At 61.2% G+C, this 18,474-nt stretch overlaps 2 protein-coding genes across 9 annotated transcripts; both read left to right on the top strand.

The window, feature by feature from the left end:
* Positions 1-135: 135 nt before the first annotated feature.
* LOC134560099 (uncharacterized) lies at positions 136-4,060 on the top strand. Of its 4 annotated transcripts, XM_063415688.1 has the most exons (4): positions 136-1,617; positions 2,314-2,450; positions 2,562-2,777; positions 2,870-4,060. In XM_063415688.1, exons 1-4 carry the CDS (start codon positions 1,581-1,583, stop codon positions 3,107-3,109), a joined length of 630 nt encoding a protein of 209 aa, XP_063271758.1. In that variant the 5' UTR covers positions 136-1,580; the 3' UTR covers positions 3,110-4,060. The 4 variants fall into 4 exon arrangements, with proteins under 4 accessions (XP_063271758.1, XP_063271760.1, XP_063271759.1 ...); XM_063415690.1 differs by having other exon boundaries at positions 136-2,450; positions 3,133-4,060; XM_063415689.1 differs by having other exon boundaries at positions 136-2,450; positions 2,883-4,060.
* Positions 4,061-7,462: 3,402 nt separating this feature from the next.
* Positions 7,463-17,820, top strand: LIF (LIF interleukin 6 family cytokine). 5 transcript variants are annotated; one of them, XM_063416060.1, is made up of 3 exons: positions 7,463-7,960; positions 9,755-9,933; positions 10,076-17,820. In XM_063416060.1, the coding sequence occupies exons 1-3, from the start codon at positions 7,942-7,944 to the stop codon at positions 10,511-10,513; spliced, it is 636 nt and encodes a 211-aa protein (XP_063272130.1). In that variant the 5' UTR covers positions 7,463-7,941; the 3' UTR covers positions 10,514-17,820. The 5 variants fall into 5 exon arrangements, with proteins under 5 accessions (XP_063272130.1, XP_063272128.1, XP_063272131.1 ...); XM_063416058.1 differs by lacking the exon at positions 7,463-7,960 and adding an exon at positions 8,001-8,636; XM_063416061.1 differs by lacking the exon at positions 7,463-7,960 and adding an exon at positions 8,497-8,751.
* Positions 17,821-18,474: the final 654 nt, after the last annotated feature.

Here is an 18,474-nt window from a genome sequence, read left to right as displayed (position 1 = left end):
GGGATGGATGGATGGATGGATGGATGAAGGGATGGATGGAGGGAGGGATGGATGGATGGATGGATGGATGGATGGATGGATGAAGGGATGGATGGAGGGATGGATGGATGGATGGATGGATGGATGGATGGATGGATGGATGGATAGGCAGATTAATGCATAGCTGAACAGATGGAGGAATTTTTGGATGGGTGCACAGATGATGGATGGACAAGTGGACAGACAGGTGGATGGATGTACACACAGGTGGATTGTCAGAGGGATGGATGAATGCGTGGGTGGATGGGTGGGTGGGCAGCCTGTCTAAGAGCCTGAAGGATGGACAAACTGCTGTGGAGTGAACAAAACCTTCTGGCTCCTCCAGCACTCCAGGACTGCCCTGAGCACAGCCCTGCCCACCCCAGCCCCATGGAACCCACCCCATCTGCCACCTCTGCCGGGGAGGCCGCGGGGAGGAGGAAGAGGAGTTGTCGTCAGAGGCAGCTGGTGGAGGAAGCAGGCCATGCAGGTCGTGGTGCGGCCGGGGCAGGGAAATTTTGGGAAAAGAAAGCACTTCTAAAAGTGAGTCACCGCTGCATCCTTCCTCCTGGAAGGAGCTGTTAATTTCTGGGTTGTCGCCCTGCACCACCACTGAACTCTCCAAATGCGTAAATTCGGCCACGGTCACCAAAATCAGCGGGATTGCGACACGCCTCAAAATGCTGATGGGAGACATTCATCTCTAAGGACTGGGAAAACCCCTGCCGGGAAGGGGAGCCCAGGGGGGACAAGGGGCACTGCCCTGGGTGCTGCTGGTGGTGCCGAGGCCGTGCCAGCCCCAGGGCAGTGCCGGTGGGGCCCTGCAGAGCCCCAGGGCAGTAGCGCTGCCTTGGGCAGCACCCAGCACCCTCGGTGTTCCTGTGGGTGCTGCCGGACAGGGAGGCTAAGCCTGGTGTCCCTCACTTGGTTCAGCACCCAAATTTGTCACCCATAGCCTTGGGTGGGTGTGACCAGGGGGATGGAGCATCCCCAGAGCATCAGGATGCCATGCACTTCCCATACTTCCACCTCCCTCCTTGCCAGGGTAGATTTTTGTCTTTCACAGCTGGATCTGGGATGCGAAACAACCCGTGGTGGCACATGGGTGACATCTCCTGTCCCCACTGTCAGCCACCACTGCCCTCTTTTGCATTGGGGTTTCGGGGCAGCCGGCGCTGGTTTCAGTTCAACCCTTTGGGTGCTGAGCAGTGACATCAGCGAGAATCTGATGTCTCTTTCCCAAGAAGCCAGGACTTGGAGGTCCTGCCAGATCCGGGATGAGCTGTGGGACCGCAGCCTTCCAGGCTGGACCCACCCGGACTCCCTCGAGGAACTGACTCGAAGAAATCGCCATCATCCGTCCGGCCCCATTTCCTCTCGCCGCTGCCCTCACCCTCTCATTGGCCATGGTTCAATTCTCGCTGCCTTCCGTTGGGTGCGGGTGCCTCCTTCGGAGGTGGGGGTGACTCGGGTGCGTTTAAAAGCCGAGCTTCCCCATCGCGGAGCAGTGAAGGAAGTGGTTTGCGCGCCCGGCAGCCCCGGGCGAACACCCTGCCCCGGCCATGCGGTGCGACCGGCGGCCCTGGGGCGTGCTGGCAGGTACGTGTGTGCCCGTGTCCCCGTGTCCCCGTGTCCCCGTGTCCCCTCTGGGTCGCCCCGGCCGCGCCGGTCCCGCCGGGAGCCGCGGAGGGAGCGCGGCCGCGGGGCGCCCATGGCGGTGCCCTGGCGGATGGCACCGAGGCTGTGCCACAACAGTGTCGCCTCCCTCGGGCGCTGGCGGGGACGGGGACATTCCCCGCTGTGGCACTTGGGGAGCGCTGGGAGTGGGCAGCCTGGGAGAGAGGGAATGCTGGGAGGGGCAGGCAGGAGGGGACAGTTTGGGGACCAATGGCAGAAGTCAGGCGCCAGCTTGCCCTAAGGGACAGAGGCTGTGTGTCAGCCCAGTGCCATATCCAAAGTCCTGTGGGTGACAGCGGGACTTGCGACAGTGACTGGCCAGAGTTGGACAGCGGGACTAGATCCAGGCGTGTCGCTGCTGTCCCCTCTGCGGTGGCCCGCGCTGGCAGGGGGAGCTGCTGGAGCAGCTGCTGTGGTTGGTCTGCGCATCCTGACTGCTACACAGCACCTCCAGCACCCTCCTCCTCCTCCCCGCCGCGTGCCCAGCAGGTTTTTGGCGCAGGGACTGTGGTGCAGACAGCATTTCTGGAGCAGGAATAGTGACCCTGTGAGAGAGGACTGTCCTCCTGCACCCAGCCATGCCCCAATGGCCCCTGACTCCCTCCTCTTCCTCTGCAGCTGTCGCCAAAGGGCTCCTCATCCTCTGGGCGGTGCCGGGCCAGGGGGGCAGGTCCCCGCTGGCCCCCACCGTGCAGCAGAGCCAGGCGCTGGTGAGGCTCATGGCCGAGGACGCGCAGGAGCTCTTCACCTTCTACGTGAGTCTCCTTCCCCAGGGCAAGGGAAGCCTGTCCCCTCCGCAGGGCAGGTGGGGGACGGTCCCCGTGCCGCTTCCACATCCCCGATCTTCCTCTCCAATCTCTGGGCAGGAGAAGGAGCAGCACCTGGACATCCACAACATCTGCCGCACCAACAATACCCCCGAGTGGCTGCAGAGGCCGGCCAAGGGCCCCTGGGGGCTGCGGAGGCTGCGGAGGCCCATGATCCACATGGAGCAGGCGCTGCAGGACATCATCCGGCACCAGCGCAACCTCCACCACCCCGAGGCCGAAATCCTTCGCCGCTTGAGCAGGACCCACCGGAAGGTGCGAGCGCTCCTCAACAACCTGGCGGGGCTTTTCCCGGCCCCCAGCCCCCGCCCCCGCCGGCCCCTCCCCAGCCCCGCGGCATCCCTCAGCATCTTCCGACAGAAGCTGCAGGGGTGCCAGATCCTGTGGAGCTACGCCCGCTTCATGGCCGAGCGCAGCGCCGAGCTGGACGCCGGGAGCCGCCGGACACGCCGGAGATCGCACCGGGGCTCGGGGCTGCCTGCGCGCCCCTAGGGCAGCCCCGCCGGCACCGGAGCTCCCGTCTGCACCTCCATCATCTCCATCATCTCCATCATCTCCATCATCTCCATCATCTCCATCCCATGTGACGCGATCCCAACCCCGTTCCCAGGACGGAGATGCAGCTGATGGCCGGGATGCACCACGGAGTCCCTCTCACCTCACCGGGTGGGCTCAGACGCACTGACAGCATCTCCCGCCGCTTCGGCTCCTCGTGGGGACCCTGCTGTCCCCGTGCCACCACTCGGCTGCAGGACAGCCCTGGTTGGCTCTTCCACATCCTGCCCCACTTCCCTGTGGATCCAGGTAGCCCCGGTGGAGCCGGGTGTCCCCTGGGTCCCCAGCTGTTCCCTGTCCCCGAGCCCTGCCGGATTTTCCAGTGATTCAATGGGTCGGGTGACACAGCCTGACTAAGAGCTGCTCACCCAGCACCCGCCACCGGGCCCAGGGCGAGCGCTGCTGCCACCGGTGACTGTCACCGGTGCTGTCATGCCCTGCCTGCCCCGCGCCGGGCTCTGCTCCCGGAGAGCGGCTGGGAGTGCAATCCTGTGTCCCTGCACAGTGTCCCTGCACAGTCTGTGTCCCCTGTGCTCGGTGTCCCCGTGCTCTCGGTGTCCCAGAGCTCATGCCTGCACACTGGGGGTTCCCAGCATCCCTGTCCCCTCTGTGTCCCCCCCTGAGTGTCCCAGGCCGTGCCACCACACCCCTGACCGTGCCCAGCTCTGGCCGCTGCACTGTGACAGTGGGTGACAGCCCCCACTGCCTCCCCCCTAATTTATACATTTATATGTGTGTGTTTGTTGTATTTATTGATTCTTAGGGTTAATTTAACTCCTGCAATGATATTTCTAATATATAAATATCTATTTTTATTATATTTTTGTACTGTGTTAAACTATGAACATTACAAGGATTTATTTATGTATATTGGTATTTTTGGTACACATAGAAGGGCAGTGCCCCTGCCCAGGTGGCAATTCTTTATTTTTGTACTTTGGCAGAAGGAAATAAACTGCTGACCTTGGCCAATAGGCCACTGAGACATCGTGTCCCTGGGTCCCTTTGTCCCTCTGTCTGTCCTGGTGGCTGTGGGCAAGTATTCTGGAGATAGGTTGTGCCTGATGTCCTTGCCAGGGCACATGGGATGTGACATGGGGTGGTGTGGCACATGGTGGGGCATGTGGGACAACGTGGTGTGACATATGGCATGGCACACGCTGGGATGTGGCCCATGGTATGGCACAGAATGTGGCACACGATGGCATGTGGCACAGGATGTGGCACATGCTGGCACAGGGCATGAGACGTGACAGGCTGTGGTGTGCCACGACAGGGTCTGGCACTGCCAGGAATGCCATGCCATGGCACGGGCCACACCACAGCGTGTGCCACATGTCACAGCCCTGTCTGGGCCATCGCCACAGCCACGTTGAGTGCAGTGTCCTGCAGCCTGGCCAGGGCCACTGTGGGGACCGGGCCACCCGCTGCCACCAGTCCCTCTGAGTCAAAAATCCTAAGACCCGGTCATGTGTCCCCATGGAGTCACTCATTCCCTGTGGGTGCCGTGTGCGGCGCCGCCGCGCTGCCCGGCTCTGCCGCCGGCACTGCTGCCTGAGTCAGTGCCGGGAGCGTCGCCACCGGGACGGCCACCACGGCCACCTGGGGACACTCGTGGTGGGACAATGTCACCATGAAGCAGCCTGGGCTTGCTTGGTGTGCTGTAGGTGACAGTGACCGTGACTGTGCCACCACCAAGCCGCCCACCCAGCTCTGGAGAGGGCTTCAGAGGGGAGGAGCAGGTACGTGACCCCCCAGGACCGTGGGGAGGGCTGGGAGACCCCAAACATGGGGTGACACCATCTGAGTGTCACTGAAGGGGTGGTGGCTTCTCTGGTGTCCCCAAGGGGACACCCAGGGGGACCCCAGTGCCCACTCATAGGAAAAGCTTGTGGGTGACACCTGTGGGATGGCACTGGTGGGGTGGCACCGTTGGGGTGGCTCCGGTGGGGTGATACCAGTGGGGCACAGGGACAGGGTGAGGCAGCCCTGGCAGGGCCCCATTGTGAGTCAAAGGGGAATTCGGTGCCCTCCGTTATTCAGCTCTGGGTTTCCCCGGGCCAGGAGCACCTGCCTCGCCCAGCCCTTGCCCAGCCCCCGGGACACCCCCATCCCACACAGCCTCAGCCCCACCCCTGGGGGACGCCCGGGGCTTTGGGTACCCCTGGAATCCTGCACGGGGACATCGCGGGATGGGGACCTGGAGGGGAGCCAGAGGGGGAGAAGGATGAGACGTGGGAGGCAATTATGGGGTGGGGCAGTAATGGGGGGAGCCGGGGCAGTTCTGAGAGGGGCTGGGGCGGTTTTGGGAGGGGCTGGGGGCACAATGACGGGATGGGGAGGGCAGGAGGGGACAGTTACTGGCTGGGGAGAGGAGAGGTGTGGGGTGGGGAAGGGGCAGGGGCAACTCCGGAGCTGGGGTGGGGATGGGTCAGTTCTGAGCTGGGATGTGGTGGCGGGGGCAATTATGGGATGGAGAGAGGCCAGTTCTGGGCTGGGGCAGCAGGGGGCAGCACGGGGACAGGGATGGGGACACGGATGGGGACAGGGATGGGACAGGGATAGGACAGGGATGGGACGGGCATGATACAGGGATGAGGAGGGGGGCAGCATAGGAACGGGGAAGAGGGAACAGCAGGGAGACAGGGATGCGGCAGAGAGGCATCATGGGGACAGAGAAGGGGACAGGGACGGGGCGGGGTGTCTGCGATGGAGCTGGGGACAGTTATGGGCAGGGATGCTCAGAGGGGACCGCTCGGAGGGGCACAGAGCAACAGCATGGCAGCGGTGGCCTTGGAACACCCTGGGCAGGTCAGCGGTGGGGATGGAGGGGACAGTGGGGACAGCGGGGACAGCTGTCCTCTGACCAACCTGCCCCAGTTCCTCCTGGGGCCCCCAGACCCCACGGGTCCGTGACCCTCAGTCTCTTCTGACAGGGAGGGCTGGCTCCCCCTGTCCCCGCTTCCCGCTCCCTCATTGGGACCCCCGCCCCTGTCACGGTCTCCTCACGCTCCTGCATCCCGCTCCTGCTGCCCGTCTCCACGGGGTATCGGCACAGGATCCACGTGGGGATATTCCTGTTACCAAAGGGTTTGGGAAAGGGGATATTCCTGGGCATCATCTCCCACCCTGGCATCTCCCGTCTCCCATGCTGCCATCTCCCTACCCAGCCTGTCTGGACCAGGAATTCGGGTTTTCCTACTGGAGCATCCCCCCCTGCAGAGGTCCAGTGTCTCCCCGAGGATTTGTCTTTTTTCTTAGAGAAAACCCATCCTTTAATCCTTACTCTTTTGCCCGAAGGGCTGAGCTGGTGGGGACATGGGTGGGGACACCGCTGCCACCTTATTATCCCACCATGAGCAGGGGTCCCACAATCCTCACAGGACGCCAAAGCCCAGCTCAGCTCTAGCCTGGACTCAGTTGCTCCTGAGAAATCCAGGAAAAGGTCAAATCATGTCAACCCCTGCACACAAACCCTCCCAAGGACGTTCCCCATGCTAATAATTAAGTGCTACAAATTCCTCAGCTAATTAAGGGCGTCAGGCCATCAGATGTCCATCAATGTGTGATGTGCTGCTCCCCATATCCCAAAAAAGATTGGGATGAGGCTGCAGGGTGGGAGATGCCTCATTATCCCTGCCTTCCACAGTCCCCAGTTCATCGCTGATGTCCCACTAAGACCAGACTGGGCTAAACTGGGCTGGGGCATCAATGCCACCGGCAAACCGGGCTGGTCCTTGCATGGGGAAACTGAGGCACGCAGCAGCAATGGCCCAACCGCCTCAGCGGGGGGGGTCTTCGTGTCCCCCCTCTCCGTGTCCCCCCGCCAAGGGAGGACACCCGGGGTGGTGCTGGCTCTTGCGTCAGCGTTCCTGGACTGTCACCGCCGGTTCACCTGCCGGGCCACAAACTTGCCAAACCTGATTAAAGTTTCAGTTCGGCCCCGGTGAGAAAAAATTACAGAGGAGGACACAAAAACCGATTTGACCTGTTTTTCACCCAAATCGGGCAGCGAACAGCCCCGCAGTGTCCTGACCCCATGGGATCCCCACGAGACGGTGACCCGGCGCCCTCCTGTCTGCTCCGGCACCCTCTGCCCCCTTCGGACAGGGGACAGCGCCGCCGAGGGAAGGGTTAACCCTGGGGGGGCTGGTCCGGCCTCTCCCCCTGGGTGGGTTTGTCCTTTTTCCTGCAGAAAACCCACCCTTTACTGATAACACTTTTGCCCAAAGGGATGAGCCTGCGGCGGGCTAGGGGACACCGCTGCCACCGCGGCCATCCCACCGTGACCGAGGAGTGCGGCACCCCACCACCACTTCCCCGCGCCTTCCATCCCTCCAAAACTCCCCAAAAAACCCCAAACCGGACTTTTTTTACCTCCTTCATTTTATTGCCTGCTCCGGCAGCCAGCGAGGAAGCCCTGGCCCGGGGAGGGGGACCGGGGGTGAAAGTACTTGCGTGCGGCTCCGAGTCACAGCCTTGCTTGCTCGCCACCGCACCGAACCCCACGTGCGGCCGCGCACCTCCCTTGGGGGGGAGGGGGGGCTTCAATTCATCTCTTCCAGCCCACCCACCTCCCCGAGCCCCCGCGTGAAACAAAAGCCGAAGCAAAATTCTGTGTGACATGAACTTTCTAAAGAAGTTTATCATTCACGATTTCCAAATCCTCCGACTCCCCCGTTTAATGGATGGAACTATAGCGGGTGATCGGGCCCCCCCCCCATCTTCTCCTCCCCTCTTACAACACAGGCTGGCTGGACCGGTATATAAACCCCGAGAAGTCCCCCAGTATGAACATGAATTTCTGAAAACTTCCTCTGCCAACACCAATCCCTATTAAGTCGCTCCCGGGACGCGGCTCACAATGAAGTTCGTGCCGGCAGGTAAAAAAAAAAAAAAAAAAATCGACTTTGGAGATACTATTTCCCCTTCTCCCCCTCCTCCTTTTTTCCTCCCCCTCCCCTCCTTTTGCCAGTGATGCTCGGGCGCAGGCGGGTCCCGGTTGGATGCCGCCGCTGGAGCCGGAGAGAGGGCTCCCGCTGCGCTGCGTCCCCCCCGGGATGAGCATCTCTGGGAATTGGCAGCAGGAGCGGAGCGCGGCGCTGGCGCGGTGCAGCCAACATCTGGACACTTATATAACAGGAAATGTTTCCAAAGGGGGAAAAAAAATCTCAAGGAGGGGGGGATTTCTTCTTCTTCTTTTTTTTTTTTTTTTTTTTTTTTTTTTTTTTTTTTTTTTTTTTTTTTTTTTTTTTTTTTTCTTTTTGGTACTTTAAAATACTTTTCTCCCCAGTCCTGCTTTTCCTCCTTCTGGGTCTCCCGATGCCGAGAGCCGCTGCCGTGTCGGGAGCGCTGGAAGGATGGGGAGGCTGCCAAGTGCAGCAGGGGGGCTGGAGCGAGCAGCCCCCACCCCAGAAGCCGTTCTGGGGGGTCCCCGGGGGCAGCACCCACCTGGGACCACTCACCCACCCAGCCCCTGGCACACGTGGGTGCCGAGCCTCTCCCGCCCAGCTGTGAAATGGGCAGCAGCAGCGGCCGGGGGGACACAGCGAGGGGCTGGTGAGGGGTCAGGGGATCTGCACCCCGTGGGAACACCCGGGGCCCACGGGCGCGGGGAGGCAGGGTCATCCCGTGCGGGAGGGGAGCGGCGGGTCAGCGATCGGAACACGCCCAGGTAAGTCCTCTCCCACCTGCGTAGGGTAGATAAATGGAGGCTTGGATTACCCGGCACCGGCGGCACGTCCGAGGCGCTGACAAGTGCGGGCGACTTCGGCGCTCGTCACGGCCCGGGGGCTTCGCCTGGCAGCACCCCCGCGGCGGGGCACGGGACCCCCACCCTGACGGGACCCTGCTGGTGGCATCCAGGTCACCCAGCAGCTGCGACACCAGGGCCACCCTTCCCGAGGATGCCCAGCGCAGTGGCGGGCTCCAGAGGCCGTTTGGCCTGCCCGAACAGGGATGGATCCCGGTTTGCGGGAGTCCCAGTGGATTGGGGGCTGCAGCGCCCCTCTCTCAGGAGGGGACGCCGGGGCGACCCAGCTGCCGGAGGCTCAAGGGTCCCCTTGTTCCGCGTCCAGGGATTTCCTGGCTGGAGTCTCTGGCAGCTGCATCGTCTCTCCCCAGGGCTCCTCGGCGCTGCGCCCACTTGTCAGACGGGGAAACTGAGGCAGGCGGTGGGGCCGGGGGTGGGAGGGAGGAGGGAGGGCACGCCGAGAGCAGGTTTCCTTGCGGGAGCCCCGCTGAGTCAGCCGGGCCGGGGTGGGGCCTTGCTCCCGAAGCGCCCGGACCAGGATAACGGAGGAAAAAGCGCCTCGCACGTTTGATTAAACCCAACAGGTCGCCACCGGGCCGGTTGCGAAATGTGGGAATGCTGCGGGGCCCCCCGCCGGGAAGGGAGGCGGGGGAGCTCCTGCCGGGGGGCAGGTGAGGGGGACGGCAGCGGGCTGGGAGCCGCGGCACTGCCGGGACGGCAGAGTGGGGGGTCTGGGGATTCCAGCTGAGCTGGACACACACTCCAGCAGGATGAGTCCCCGCTCCAGCTGGACACCCTCCCTTCGGGTGCCTGGAAATGGGGCCATCCTCGGTGGATGCTCTGCATCAGCGGCAACGCGGTCCTCCAGGGCCACCAGCGCCTCGTCCTGGTCCCCGCCGTGACACCGGCCTCTCTCTCCACACAGGCGTGGTGCCCTTCATGGCCCTGCTCCTGCTGCAGCGGCGGCCCGTGGCCGGCCGGGCGCTGCTGGTGACCGGCTCCGGCTGCCCCAGCCACGGCTTGTGCCGCTCCAACGTGCAGGAGCAGACCCGCAGGCAGGTGGCCGTGCTCAACGCCACCGCCCAGGAACTCTTCAGCCTCTACGTAAGTGGCGCTTGGGGATGGCCAGGGATCACGGGGGGGATTGGAGCCACAAGTGCATGAAGCGGGAGGGCTGGGGACACCGCGGGGATGGTGGCAGGGGGGGACACGGGGGAAGTGGGGTGACACTCGCCTCTCCTCCCAGCTGAAGTGCCAGGGAGAACCGTTCAGCAGCGAGAGTGACAAGCTCTGCAACCCCGCCGGCATCGTCTTCCCCGCTTTCCGCGTCAACCGGACGAGCGAGAGGAAGGAGGTGATGGTGGCCATGTACAAGCTCTTCGCCTTCCTCAACGCCTCGCTGGGCAACATCACACGTGACCAGGAGGAGCTCAACCCCATGGCCAAAGAGCTCCTCGAGCGGCTCCACAACACCACCAAGACTACCCGAGGACTCATCTCCAACCTCACCTGCCTCCTCTGCAAGAACTACAACATCTTCCAAGTGGACGTTAGGTACGGGGACAGCTCCAAGAACAAGAGTGCCTTCAAGAAGAAGCAGCAGGGCTGCCAGGTGCTCAGGAAGTACGTGCAGGTCATTGGCCAGGCGGCACGTGTCCTCCTACCTCATCTCAGCCCCTCATGAGAGCCCGCCCTGGCTACACTGCCTCTCTGCTGCTGGCCAGCCCCCACCACTGCCTCCCGGATTCCCGCCTTCCTATTTATTACCTGGACCCTGCGCTGGGCCCGTCTGCCCTCCGGTAATTTATGGCCCCTTCAAGGGGTGAACGCTGCAGCCTGGAATGGCAGAATAGAGCCAGCATCCAGCAGGATGAGGCAGAACATCCCCGAGGAGATGCTGAGGCGTGGGCTGGTCCCAGGATGTGCCTCAGCCATCCCCACGCTCCCATGGGGTGCGGGGAGCTGTGGGGGCTGGTGGCAGGGCCGGACTCTGTCCCCCAAGGATGGTGTCATCACAGAGAGCAAGCGGATAGACACCCTTGAGCACCATCTGAAAGCTGCCACTTCCCTGGAAGAAGGATTGCCAGGAAGGACGCTGGGATGCAGCGGCTGACAGGGGCGTAGAGATATGGGGACATGCTCCCCCTGCACATTCCCTGCACATTTTAAGGCTGGCTCCCCTGCAAGGAGCCAGACCGAGGGTACTGGTGGCTGTGCTGGCTGGGGCTGGGTCCCATTGTCTGGGACAAGGCCACCTGTGTGGGACAGTCACTCCACCGTGGAGCATCATCCCCCCGTGCAGGCACGGCGGGACACAGAATGTCTTCCTCCTTTGTAAGAACACTTTTTGCATTGGAAGAGCTCTGAATGTACTAACAGCCAAGAGCTGGGCTTTGCACAGCTGAGTGCAGCCCTGGCACGGGGACATGGCACTAGGGGACATGGGGACATGGGACACTGGGATGTATGGATGTGGGAGATGGGGACGTGGGGACACGGGACACAGGGATGGGTCCCAGGCCAGTGGCAGGTGGCGCTGGCTCACTCCTGACACCAGAGAGGGCTGTAAGGGTTATTTATTGCCTCCGTGGAAAGCCGAGAGTGCACTGAGAGCTGACTTTAAACAATCCTATTGTTAATAATATTAATTATTAATATTTCAGATAATATATTCGTAAAATTCTATTTAAATATTTATTTTTTTATACTTCTTCTCCTACTTTTTTAAAATAAACCGATAGAAGCAGACTGTATTTGGCTGCTCTTCGTTGGTCTCTTTTGTGCTCACCTTCAGACACTTCTGCTCCCCCAGAGCACCCTCGGTCGGGGCTGCCCCAAAACTGCTCAAGGCATTGCTGTGGCTCACAGTCTCCTGTCACCTTGTTCCTTCCTCCCTCCCCACTTGCCATGGGATGATCAGTTGGAAATATATTTTTCCAAAAATTTTTGACATTTTTCTGGGTGGGAATGTTTAAACTGACACTCATCATCTGCCCAAAAGTGCTGGGATGATGTGGGGACCATCGTGGTGCAGGGTTCATCCTGGCATGGGGAGCACCGTGGTGTGGGTACTGTGGCATGGGCACCATCACGGTGAGGGGACCATCCCCGTGTGTGGAGCACCGTAGTGTGGGGAGCCCCACTCTGGCAACCCTGGAAATTCCTGGGGAAACAGAAAGGCTGGGAAGAGGCTGAGGGAGCTGAGTGAGCATGTGCGAGGTGGAGGGGACACACCAGATCAAATCGCAGCCACTTCCCAGGCTGTGCTGGGAGAGGCTCAGCAGAGCTTTGCCGGGGCCAAGACCACCTAAGGCTGCATCAGTGCCCTGGTGCTCAGCGAGCGCCTCGCATGGGGCTGTATCGGTTAACAAGAGGCTGATTATACAGGAGACGTTGGAGCAGGATGATGAAATTTTCCTCCTCCTCCGGAGCCCTTGGGCCACTGGCCAAACCTCCCAGGCATGAGACAGCAAGCGGATGAGCTAAGATCCTGTGTGATCATCTCTTGTGTCTCAGAGGAGCCCCAACCTAAAGATCATCACAGAAATTCAGAAGTTGTCCCCTAAGCCCCTCTTCCTCTGCCCCACAGGGTCGTGCTGCCCAGTTGTGTCCCCCAACTCCTATGGGAGGTTTTATGGCATGGGTTTGACCCCAGACTGGCATTACCTTGTGTTAGTGGCAGCCTTGTGCTGCATCAGGGGTGACAGCAGGGCCAGCAGTGCCCATTTCCAGCCTGTTCCTGCTGTCCCTTCGTGGAAGGTATGAATGTCAAACTTCTCCAGGACCACAGCCAAGGCACCCAGGAACACCCCTGCATGCCATGGTGTGTCTCCATGCATCATATGGCTTTCTTCCATCATCCAGCCTGCCACCAGGGAAGGGACCCGGGCTGTCCCTGCCCTGGAGGATGCCCATTTTGGGGTTGCAGCCCATTTGTGGAGCCTGTCTCCCACCTGCACTGTGGGATACAATGCACTCAAAGCAATACAACCCCCCAAAAAACACAGGCAGGGCACCATCACTTTAGGATGGGCATTATGCCCCAGGGCCAGGTCCTGCAGCACTTTCACCATGGCACCCTGATGGCTGCCAGGGTCACCCTGATCCTGCAGCTGGGGACACAGAGGTGTCCCCACGGCTATTGTTACCATGGCACTATATGGCCAACATTTCCTATGCTGGGAAGACCAGGGCTGGACATCCAAACTTAGCCCTTCCTTGTGTCCGCTCCCACAGCTCATCCCCACCAGGGATGTGACAGGTGCCATGGGGTGCCACCAGCCCGACCCGGGCAGCTCGAGGGGTGTCAGGGCCCGCGGCAGGGTCGGGCTCGGCAGGGCCGGGAGCGGAGCTGGGGACGATGTCCTGCGCGGGAGCGAGGAGCTGTGCACATCTGGATTTCTCACGCTTGCGTTCAATATCCCTCCTCAACCAGATGGCAAAAATAAATAAATAGAATAAATCACAGCCTCCTGACATAAATCGGGAACTCACGCCCCGGGTCTGCGTTTCATGAGTCTCCCTGGAAGACAGTCAAACACAGGCGAGGACAATGGGTTCACTTCTCCCCTGTGTCGGGTCATTCCCAGTTAAGGCTCATTAGCAGCAGGCGCGGGATTAACTCTTCCTTCCCTGGAATGCATGGACAAGCCCGTACAGTTCCCCAAATCCCTTCCTCTACCCTCCCCTGAGGTTTTGGAGTCGGGGCTGGCGGCGGCCCCCGGCTCGTGCCATCGCCCCAGCGAGGCAGGGCGCGCTGCTCTGCTCATCGCACACTCGGGAGAGATGGAAAGGACTTTCAATTACCTCAGCCAGCGGCTGATCCCACCCAGCCGGCGCCCCGGGGAAGTGGGCCAGCCCCGCGAGCCGGACCGGGAGCACCGCGATGGAACCGGCGCTGCGGCTTCCCCAGCGGCACCGGCAGGACCCTGTCAGTGACTACCCTTCGGCCCCAGGACCAGAGAAACTATGTTGGCTGGGACGAGAGCCAGGAGAAGCTCCGGGGATCCATCCGTTGTGATGGGAGCGATGCCCGCGCCCCGATAACGGAGCGGCCTGACCATGGGCCCCGAGCGGCGGGTCAGCGCTGCCTTCGGGGAGCGGGATACGTGAGGAGCCGCTCCTGCCCGCGGTGAAGTCAGTGCCGCTGCCTGGGTGTGACTGACTGACCTCAGCCCTTGGCCCCGCGGCGCGGATCATGTGCTGCCTGACGCCGCGCGAACCCTGCCGGACGGGCCCTGCGCTGCCCCGGGGCCACCGGCCAGACGGGACTTGCCGTCCGCGGGGGCAGGTGCGGGGCTGCGGCACCGCCGGCTGCGAGCCCCCTCCGCGGGGTGACCCGCGCTGCATCCCCGCGACTGAGCCGGCGGGACCATCGCAAGCGGGGCCGAGCTCACCGGCAGAGCCGGGGTTGGCTGTCGGGTGGTTCCCTGAGAGACCCCAGGAGGAGCATCCCGCCTTCCCCTGTGTGCACCCAGGCTGGGGTCGGACCCACTGGTGCCCACGGCAGAGCCCCCTTCCCCATCCAGGGGTCCCCCCAAGGCTCGGCATTGGCCAGATGCGTTTTGCTGGTGACGATCTGCCCAGCAGGTCCCCCGGCCGGGTCCCCGAGGACGGGAACATCGCATCCCGAGGGCCGGCTGGAGGCTCCATCCCGGGCTGGCCCCCGGCCCGAGCACGGAAAGCAGAGCCGAGCCCATCTGAAACGCATTCGGGCACTGTTGCTGCAATAGCAGATGCTCCTGCGGGTCGCCGGCCACATCACAGCCCGGCGGAGCGGGAACCGCACGTTCACATGGGAAGAAACAGTCCTTGTCCCAAACGGCTCAAACTCCTAATTGGGGATCAACCGTGACAAATAAACAAGACAATGGGCTGGAGGCGGGACGAACGCAGCCTCTGTCACAGGACCCGGCTCCGAGAGCCGCCCCCGTGCCCAGCAGGGGACCTGGCACAGGCCCGCAAGAGCCAGGGGAGGGCAGGGGCCAGGATCCGGACCCCCCGGCAGAGCCACTCTCTGTGTGACACCGCTGGAGCTCGCGGCTGGCTCGGGAGCAGGATGACATATCCCCAGTGGTCCCCCGAGACCCTTGTCGGCAGCTTTGCTCAGCAAGTGTTTAGTCTCATGGTGAGTGAGCCTTGGAGCGGGGTCAGCTCCAGTCCTGTGGAGCTGCTGGAGAGGCCTGTCCTTGCTGCACCCCAACCTGGGGCTGGCTGGGGAAGCCCCGCACGGGGTTTAGGGACACCTCTCCCTCGATGCTTTGGGCTGCCTCGGAGCGACGGGCGGGGCCAGCCCCGCGGATCTGACAGCGGGGCTATCTCGGCACAGCTATCGCCCTCCAACAGACACTGGGGCACTTCCGCAGCCCCGGCTGCGCTCTGCACTGATGGAGGAGCCCCGATAAAGTGCTCAGTGCCCTGGTCAGACCCTCAGCACGCAAAGCACCCAGTCACCAGTGTCCAAAAGAGAGTGAGCATCCCAGCTCTGCTCACATCTCATGGGATGTGGAATCTGCTTTGAAGACTGAGTCCAAAGCCCAAAATTCAGCAGGACCAGTAAAGTTGAAGCTGTTTGAGACACATCTGCTTTACAAGGCATTTCAGATGGCCTAAACCTACATAATTCCTGGCCCTGGGGGGAAAATCAGGGCTCAGGGGAAAGATCTCACCTCAGGAAAGGGAGCGAGCACTTTGGGATGAGGAGGGGCTGGCAATGGTGAAGAGATGACAAGAAAAGTGTTTGAAAGCAAATCCTAAGCAGGCTCCCAGATGAGCAGGCAACCTGCCAGGACGGCAGGGATGGTGGGGAAGGACCAGCCCCGGGACTAAGCAGGAGCTGTGGCAGGTCCCCAGGGTCCATGGAGCCAGGGCCACAGAGAGGGCACACGCCACTGTGCCCCTCCTGCTGCTCCAGTTGGTGGCCTCTGGCACTTTGGGGCACAGGGAGTTGTGCCACCTTTGGCTGCACATGAGTGCAGCTCTGGGGGAAGATGAGCTCCTGCTGTCCCTTTTCCCACTAAGACTAATTCAGAGAGTCAGCAAAAAGAATGGAAGTTCCTGGAGAAACAGAAAAGGAAAGCTGAGGTTACTGTAGATACTAAGGGGACAGCAACCCTGACTGAGACTGATGGGTCTGTCCCTGCTCTTTGCTGTCCCCACACACTCCAACCCCAAGGAACAGCAGCACTTCCAGCCCAGTGGCACCACAGGGAAGAGAGTTGAAACTGGGGATGTCCCACCCTTTATTTCCCTGCTCAGGGCTTTACCTAACACCAGCAGGACCCCTCTGCTGAGGACCCCCAGCCCATGTCTGCAGCAAGGCAGGGATTGAGCCTCGATGGGCACCTTGGGTGTCCCACCTAACTCGGCCGTACCTCCCTCACCTGGCTGAGCTCACCACGAGGATGCCAAGCTTCCCCCTGGCTTTCACTGCATCTGGGACACGTTTTAGGGCCAGAACAGTTGACATGTTAATTTATTACAGCAGAATGAAGCTCTACCCAGCCTGGGTCATGCTCCCCTCTTGTTTCCTAAGAAGACAAGGTGTGTGTGCAATCCTACCTGGCGAGCGTGTGCGCACCTGTGGCTGCCAACCAAATTTGACTAAGGGCCCGAGGCTCCAGAGATAGGAAGTTCCTACACGTCTTGTGAAGCCAGGAGTGGGAGAGGAACAAGCTCCAAACGAGGCCCCACGGCAGCAGCATGAACTCAGCCCTTAAAAGCCACCAGAGATTCTCCTTCTCTGCAGCTGGGCACTGAGGCACAAACCTGCTCCTAGAGAGATTTCTCCTTGCTTTTTTCCCAGCCTGGCATTTTCCACATGGGCTCTGCTGTTGGGGCAGGAAGGACAGTAATAGGTGGGCGAAGTCTGTCTCTTCCTGGCAGCCCTGGTGAGATGCCTGCCAGACTCCAGGATGGGATTTTCCATGCGGAAGCTGTGGTCACCCCACCTTGGTGTTGCCAAATTGTGCTGGCGAACACCCCACCTTGGTGCTGCTGGGTATCAGCCCACAGCATTGGCTCTCTGAGGTGCTCATCACCCTGGGCTTACAGGTCACCCTGACACCTTTGGTCCTATCATCTCAGCACCACTGGTCACCATTATCCTGTCACCACTGGCCCCTATCACCCTGACCCACTGGTCCAAATCATCCCAGCAACACCCAGGGTCAGTCCCCACCACCCCAGTACCACTGGTTCCCATCACCCCTGCACCACCACTCTCCAGGGCACTCTCCAGGAGCTGCAGTCCTTCAGGATTTACCAATCCCTAGGAACAAAGTAAATGGCTCTCTCCTTTCCTAACCCTGCTGTAATTAATATTAAAGCTTCCTTTACCCCCTCTAGTACACCTGGGCAGAGGGGCCAGCCTGGCTCCCGGTGCCGGTGGGGAGAGCTCCGCATCCCCAACCCCGGGCGCATCCACATCCTCGCATGCTCGCCTTGCAGCCAAGCCCGGGAGGAAACAAGCCCCAGCTGTGCCTCTTCACAGCTACTGTGACCGGGCTCTTCCCCCAGAAGGTCTCGGCCGAGCAGCGGGAGGGACCTGCCCCACCGTGCCGGAGCCGGGGCAGAACAAGCTGCACTTCATGGCTTGGAGGTGCAGGGTGCAACCGGCTCCTCGCTCCCCACGCGGCGGCCCCGTCCCGCCACAGCACGACCTGTGAAAAGCCGGGATAAGACAGGTCCCATCCCGCGCTCCCGGGGCTGGTTCCGCACAGGGCTGTGTTTACATGTCCCCGTGCCGGCCCACATCTGTGTTTATGTGTGTGTTTCCGTATGGGTGCGTGTGGCTCCGTGTGTGTGGCGGGGTTTCTGGGTGTGTACGGGTGTCTCTTCGCGTCGGGCTCTCAGTTAACCTCTTAGAAAATGAAAACAAGCCTGGAAGCCTGGCAGCTGTTCCCGAGCCCCGCTCCAGCGCCGCTTCCAGACAGACGGTAACCGCAGGTCTGATGACCGAGCACACACACGCTTCCCTTCGGGCCTTCTTAATTGCACCGTCAGATATTCTGAAACAAAGGAAATTAAAGACTAAACTGATAGCAATAAATTTGTCACGGGAGCAACGGGAGGCAGGCAGCTCGCAGCTCCCCGGGTGGCTGGGAACAGGCAGCAGGGAGGGAGAAGGGGATCGGGAGCCGCTGGAGCTGTGAGCAGGAGACCAGGCTTGGTCAGGGCTCTGCTGAAAGTTGGGTGGGCATTGGCAACGCCGCTGACCCCGGGAGAGGCCTGGGAACACTCCAGCACAGACGGCCTGGATGGCCACGTTGGATTTCTCATGGAAACTTGTGTAGGATCTTGCCAGGTCCCAGGATTTTTTTTCTTTCCCTTGTTTTTGCCCAGATTTTCTCTAAGCGGCTCCTCTGATTCCCTCCAGCTGCCTGCACGCGAGCACTGCAGCAAACGCCTGCAGAGAGGTGGGAGGAGAGATGTCACCCTCTCCCAGTGGGCACATGGCTGGTGGCATCTGGCCAGAGGGGACTGCTGGGCACAGACGTTTGCCTGCAAAGGTGTCAGCACCAGTTTAGGGGCTGAGCTGGATGGGGACCACCAAAACACTGCTCAAGGATGGGATGGAAGAGCACTGGGAAGCTGAGCTGGTGCAGGTAGGCTTCAGAGCAGGGATGAACAGGATCTGGCAGCAAC

This window comes from Prinia subflava, chromosome 19 (genome assembly GCF_021018805.1).
Source record: "Prinia subflava isolate CZ2003 ecotype Zambia chromosome 19, Cam_Psub_1.2, whole genome shotgun sequence".
Classification (NCBI taxonomy): domain Eukaryota; kingdom Metazoa; phylum Chordata; class Aves; order Passeriformes; family Cisticolidae; genus Prinia; species Prinia subflava.
This window is presented reverse-complemented; position numbering and strand designations above follow the sequence as displayed.

What these genes read in the sequence shown, in the direction of transcription:
- LOC134560099 (XM_063415687.1), top strand. Translation starts at nt 2,274, where the DNA reads ATGCCCCAATGGCCCCTGACTCCCTCCTCTTCCTCTGCAGCTGTCGCC. An exon ending in AGGAGCTCTTCACCTTCTAC is followed by an intron (nt 2,451 to 2,561) that starts GTGAGTCTCCTT and finishes ATCTCTGGGCAG; the next exon opens with GAGAAGGAGCAGCACCTGGA. An exon ending in TGAGCAGGACCCACCGGAAG is followed by an intron (nt 2,778 to 2,869) that starts GTGCGAGCGCTC and finishes GGCATCCCTCAG; the next exon opens with CATCTTCCGACAGAAGCTGC.
- LIF (XM_063416058.1), top strand. Translation starts at nt 8,438, where the DNA reads ATGGGGAGGCTGCCAAGTGCAGCAGGGGGGCTGGAGCGAGCAGCCCCC. An exon ending in GGGGACACAGCGAGGGGCTG is followed by an intron (nt 8,637 to 9,754) that starts GTGAGGGGTCAG and finishes CTCTCCACACAG; the next exon opens with GCGTGGTGCCCTTCATGGCC. An exon ending in AGGAACTCTTCAGCCTCTAC is followed by an intron (nt 9,934 to 10,075) that starts GTAAGTGGCGCT and finishes CTCTCCTCCCAG; the next exon opens with CTGAAGTGCCAGGGAGAACC.